The 6,761-nt window shown below is 33.7% G+C and overlaps 1 protein-coding gene across 1 annotated transcript; it reads right to left on the minus strand.

Moving 5' to 3' along the window:
• Positions 1-784: 784 nt before the first annotated feature.
• LOC119614391 lies at positions 785-4,023 on the minus strand. Its single transcript, XM_037970524.1, is given in 6 exon segments — positions 785-1,247; positions 1,250-2,519; positions 2,579-3,373; positions 3,490-3,800; positions 3,803-3,822; positions 3,992-4,023. Coding segments are annotated over 6 exon segments (2,796 nt in total). The 3' UTR covers positions 785-879.
• Between the last annotated feature and the right edge of the window lie 2,738 nt (positions 4,024-6,761).

Genomic DNA, 6,761 nt, shown 5'->3' on the forward strand with positions numbered 1-6,761 from the left:
TGAACTAGAACTGAAATAGAACTGAACTAGAACTGAACTAAAACTGAACTAGAACTGAACTAGAACTGAACTAGAACTGAACTAGAACTGAACTAGAACTGAACTAGAATTGAACTAGAACTGAACTAGAACTGAACTAGAACTGAACTAGAACTGAACTAAAACTGAACTAAAACTGAACTAAAACTGAACTAGAACTGAACTAGAACTGATCTAGAACTGAACTAGAACTGAACTAGAACTGAACTAGAACTGAACTAGAACTGAACTAGAACTGAACTAGAACTGAACTAGAACTGAACTAGAACTGAACTAGAACTGAACTAGAACTGAACTAGAACTGAACTAGAACTGAACTAGAACTGAACTAGAACTGAACTAGAACTGAACTAGAACTGAACTAGAACTGAACTAGAACTGAACTAGAACTGAACTAGAACTGAACTAGAACTGAACTAGAACTGAACTAGAACTGAACTAGAACTAAACTAGAACTGAACTAGAACTGAACTGGAACTGAACTAGAACTGAACTAGAACTGAACTAGAACTGAACTAGAACTGAACTAGAACTGAACTAGAACTGAACTAGAACTGAACTAGAACTGAACTAGAACTGAACTAGAACTGATCTAGAACTGAACTAGAACTGAATTAGAACTGAACTAGAACAAATTATGAGATTCAGAATTGCAAATTCTTCATATGATTACATACTTTAACATCCAAGGGAAAATAATTGCAATTTCCCGTATCTTTCCAATTAAAACTCAAGGTCCTTTACTTATTTCTCTTTTCGTAATTTAATATTAAATTATAAATATTTTCGAAATATTCATATTCATTGTATATTCTAATAAATTTGCATTACTTACAAACCTTATGGATAATAATAACGATAAGCGAAACGTTCAATAAATTTCGGGCGAGGACATGTTAGAACATTATAATGCACTGGAATGTCTGCAGTTAATTTCTGCAAGGATTTGCGAGTTTTCTGTATCAGGTCACTGGCATCGAACTGTAGTTTTTGCGGTGTTGTCTTTCGTAATATAGTGTGAACAAGTTGTGACCACACCGAGTCATAAGAATTATTATCGTCATTTGCTTGCAGCGAGGATGAAGAGGAGGAATTTGATTGAGTATCGGCAGTTATGGTATTATTGTAAACCTCTTTATTGGCCTTATAACTGGGCGAGGTTTTATTTACTTGAGGTTTAGCCACTATTAAATCATCATTGGGTGTAGGGATATTTGTTTGGAGGGATTATCATTTTCTGTTGCTTTTGGTTCTGTTAAAACCTTTTGCTGTTTACCACTTTCCACCATTAGACTTTGTAATTTATCAAAGGTATCTATCATACGTTTTTTAAATTCCACAACACGTTTGGCTTGTGCAAATAATTTCAATTGCTGCGGTTTGTTGTGGGTTTCTAAAGGTAGATCTAGAATTTCTTTGGAGTCTAATAAAGGTTTAAAACTTCTTTGTTTCTCATTGGTGCCATTGATGAGTATGTTGAGCAGAAATGTTTGCATATCTGTGGTATTTACCAGTGAACGTGAGTATTCCAAATGTAAAGCATAAATTTTTTGCCATATGAAGTCATTGGCAGCATCGCTTTCATCACCATTAAGTACTAATAAAGTTTTATGTAACATTTGCCTGTTGTCTTCATCGAAACTGTGGAGATTTAGTTCCATGAGAAGCTTAACATTGACACGATATTCCTGCTGTAAACAGTAAAGATTCCAAAGGGTTTTAGTGGTACCTTCAAACTCTTTTTGGGTCCCTGAACCCAATAAATTGCTAATGTTTTTCTCGAATAATTGTAAACCCGATATAAAACCAGGATCTAAGGTGAAATTTTTTAAGAAACTCGAAGTATACTCCAAAACTTGTAAAGGGGTTTGAAAATTTTCTCTTTTTAAAGCAAAGAATTCCTGTAAGTCGGTAACAGTTAATTGATTGCGATTATCAGGGGTCTTCTTAGTGTCCTTTACCACCGGTGGAACATCATTTTTAATACGCTCAAAGTTTTCTACCAGAATATCACCAGCTGGTTTATTATCATCATCGAAGACCTCAATATCAACAGCTATACTAGGACTGGCAGCCGCTTTAGCTGGTGGTACAACTCTTTTGCCTTGTTCCTTTGATGTTTTAGACTTACAGTCACTAAAAGCTTCATTTTGCTGCAGTATAATGAGATCACGGTCTTTTTTTAACAAAGTAGAATCACTAAATTGTGAAAGATCTAAACCCTCAAATAAATTGATTTTATGATCATGACAACAATGCAAAGCAGACATATCAATAGGATGAGCCTCGGTATTAAAGATATAAGGACCAGCATCAATTAAACATTCACCACCATCGGAAGTTTTAATAATATTTCCCTTGGCGGCATCATTATGCAAAAAGTTATCATCATCAAACAGTAAATACAAATATTTAGTGGTTTCAGCCAAGAAGAATGATTCCATGCGATTTTCTTTTTCATGGGTAACAACATTGCGTATCTAAACAAATTGGGAAAAAAGCTATTAAAAAGCATAATTTTTGTAATAAATTTACTTACCGTAGCATAACCACAACGTGTTTTAGCACTATGCTCTATAGTCTTCAGCATACTTTCTCCTAGTTCCAATAAAAACTCATTCTTTGTAGCTCGATACAAATACATGGCCGATTCCACTAGTTCAGGGCGCAAAGGATAACTTTCACGATTAGCCGAAGCTTCACCCGTGGGTATGTTATAGAATTCCGGCAGAAAACCATATTTTCTCCAAACACTAGCATAGTTTCGATAAGTTTTTATGGCCGCCTCCTTATCGCCTATCAAACTTAAAACACCCGGCCAGAAAGCCTCCAATGATTGAAAAACCGGCAAAGTAACCTGACCCTTATTCATGCCAGCCCAAACATACCAATCATCATGTCTTAAGAACTTATCTATGGAAGAGCGGGCCGCATGAAACATTTCCAATAGTTCAGGACGCTGCAAGAGTATGGCAGCCTTAACCATATATTCAAATAAAGAATCAACACCAGCACCAATGCCCGAATCTAAGGCAGTCCACCGACCACTTTGTACATCGATATGATTGCCAAATAAACCTATTGGAGAACGTCGATTCCACAAAGAATGTATGGCATTTAAAGCTACTTCTTCGTACACCGGATTACCGGTTAATCTGGAGAGCGTGCCGAATTCCACCAGTAAAGTGCCTACGCCTGCTGTACAAGTAATGGAAGTTTCACCTTTGGGGACTCCATAACGTAAATTAACAGTGCCATAAGGCATACCGGTGGCGGTATCAAAAGCGGGCAATAAACGTTTAGCCACATCTTCGGCCATGCGCAGGAGGGGTCCCTGGAAATAAGACAAATGATAATTCTGTTCTCCATTTCATACGAAATCAAAAGTTTTAAGACATAATGTCACTTGGAATAAATAATTTTAAAATATATTTAATACCTACAACTTACCTGACATGGCCAACCCTCTTCCAACTCCATGCCAGCCTTTTTGGACAATAAATGAGCCGACAACAAACCACCCACTATGCGTATATTCGTCTCAAACACCGACACGTTAATATCTTTATCAAAATCCATTTTCTGTTCCAATACCTTAACCACTCTACGGAACTCACTAAAATTACCCATGGTAGCCAAAGTATCTAAAGCATCAATCATGGTAAGAGAATAACTACCCCAAGTGTCCACACCATCACAAGTCAATGGTCTTAGCTCATCATAATCGGAAGCATAACGTAAATAACCTTCGTAAGCATGTGAAACATGCTACGCACCTGCTCCCTAAGACATTACAAAATGAAATTACCCTATTCCATTTCCGTTTTTATAATCATCATTGGCCAACTCACCTTAATTCTATTTTCTATCTTTGGTATAGTGCTTCAAGGCGTATGCATATTTCTCACTTAAGGGTATAACAACTAGTATTGCCAGGATTATAGAAACTAACGTTCCAAATTGTTGAAACAAGTGATAAAGCATTGTTGGCACAATAATTAAATTATGATGTGTTTACATTGAGGAAGCTAAACTAAAAATAACAAAAAAATAGTTGTAAAAATACAATAATATTCCAAAGAGTATGTTCAGTGCTGTCAAATGTGCCGGTAAACAATGGAGGGCTGCCATATGGTTTTCGTACAGTAATTCTAATAAGAATTTATATTAAATTAACAGACATGGAATTTATTAGCAAATAGGGATTACATTTCGTACCAAAGGGTACATTTATATATCATTTGTTATAAAATTACATTCAATTTTGTATTATTACTATTGTAATATTTAACAAATGTTTTAGGTAAATAGTATAAATTAACAATTAAATGGTTGTATCATGAAAAAATTAAATGGTTTTCTCAAAAAAAAAAAAAAAAAATAATTTATGAATTGTTAATAAAAAGGTTTTATTTTTATACATCTTCTGAATGAATATTCTGAACTTAACTTTATATTCAAGTATTAAAAGATTCTATTAGAAACGAAATTGAAATCATATCAAAAACAAGTAAGAATGTAAGTTGCGCATGGTCGAGCTTATGATACCCTACACCAATGAGTAGTATATTGAAAATTTGGATTATTATTAATATTATAGCATTAAAATTATTTTTACCTCTATTCCGAATAATTCTAACACTTTGATTTCAGAAAAAGTGATTTTCGATTTTTTTTTTTTTTTTGATATCGTTATTAAAGTTGGTTTACGTTTACATTTAAGTTATATATGCAGAATTTCATCGTGATACTAATGTTTATAAGTGAATTATTTACCATCAAGTAACTTTCAGTAGGATACTATGTATGGGAGCTAAGGTAAAATAATGCCCGGCAGTACGGTTGCATTTCAACAATTTTCAATAGGCTTGTTTCTTGGGCCAAATTTCATTATTGTGAGTGCGCACAATGTTTACATTAACACACAGGTGAAAATAGCTTATCGACTCAGAAAGTAATTCTAGCCGATTTGTGTTAAATTATGGCTTACCAAAACTATTTTTTTTTTCAACTTTATTTCAAAAATTATTTACTTTCCTAAATTCTAATACTACCAATTTTGCATCACTCTCCCAACACTTACACTAGTCTAATACTTTTTGATGCAACTCTGTATATAAATTGTCATGTTTTCAAAAATACGTCACACACTGAACATACTCTCACTGTAAAAATAAAAAAGTCGCTTTTTGTTTAAAATTTCTTACAAAAATTTCATTAAAAACGTTGAAAAACTAAAATTATTAAACTATTTCGTGAGTAAAAGTGCTTAAATAAATCAAAAGAGCTTATTTAAAGGTAAGTTTACATAAAAATTACATTAATAATAAATTGTGCATGGAAAATCATCAAATATAGAAGGAAGCTGCTTCTGGTGCTGCGGGGCCAGCCCAAGATTCTTGAATAGATATTTGGCTAAGCAAATGTATTTGTTTTTATAGACAATTTAATTGTTTTTCTTTATTGACATAGTAACTGCAGTAAACTGTAAATAGTTTTTGAAAATGTTGATATTTTAAATAATATTAGAAAACCACAATTTTAATGTGGTTGTTGTTGGTTCGTTGGGCCAGTGGACAAGATGGAATGTGTTGTAAATGGTTATAATGCTTTATAAAGAATAAAAGTAAAATTTCTTAAAATGTTTATTATTTATATAAAATTTACTGCTAAGTTTGCATAAATTTATTATATTTATAATTTTAATATATTTTAACGCAATTTTTTTCCAATTTCGTTACGTTTTTTTGACATTTATGTGTAATATTATCAGGGTTGTTATATTTGGGAGGTAATTAAGTTTAAGAGTTAGTCACATCATTTAAAGTAAATATGTACATAAAATTATGTATTTCGAAACGCAATAAGATGAAGCGAAGGTCTTCTAAACTTGATTGCTGGGACTGAATTTTCATTCAATGACTAATGTAGGAGTTGTCACAAAGAGAACATAAAAGACCCCGTAAAACACTTCCTTTGTCTCTGCCCTGCTTTAGCAGACATTAGGCAGTCGGATATTTTATGAAACTAGCGACTCTCTCATGAATTTAACACAAAAGGAAGATAGAGTTGATGTTGTTGTAACAGATTGGCTGTGACTGGATGTTCTTCCCTGGGGTAAAACTTCCGGTTGATACAGCTGTTGCTGAGTTGACAATCTTTGCCCGATTGAGAATCGGGTCCTTCCGGACCGGAATCCAATTGTCGAGGGAACGATAGAGTCGTTTATTCGTGCCTCTGATTGGTTCGATTTCATGTTGAGCCCGACATGTAATAGCCTAAGGTTGGGGTCGATCCGTTATAGGGTAGCATAAGCGGTGGACCTCTAATCTAACTCATGTCGCGAAAGATCTGGAAGCACAATCCCGATAGGACTTTCATTCTATAGGATATATTTAATATCTGTTCGTAAAGTTATCTTTACCGATACAAATTCGGTTTTCAAACTCAGAGAAAAGTCATCATGAATGTTTATAGAAGTCGAACTCTTGAAGTTTGTAAGCAATATCTTTTGAAAAGAACAAAGAAAACAATAGAATAATTTAAAAACACTATGCGAGTCTTTTCAAAAGAGATGATCAACCTTGATCTCTTAATTTCTTTAGTAAAATCTCCTCGGAATGAGGAAGAAGATGAAAAAATGCGAGCAATTTCGTTGCTTTGGTTCTGCTTTGTCATGGATTAGGACCTCTTGGAACATTTTTTAAAAAGAAATTCTAGTA

Source organism: Lucilia sericata, unplaced genomic scaffold (assembly GCF_015586225.1).
Source record: "Lucilia sericata isolate MDLA Ls3-8-SP2 unplaced genomic scaffold, ASM1558622v1 Contig002847F_arrow, whole genome shotgun sequence".
Taxonomy (NCBI): Eukaryota; Metazoa; Arthropoda; class Insecta; order Diptera; family Calliphoridae; genus Lucilia; species Lucilia sericata.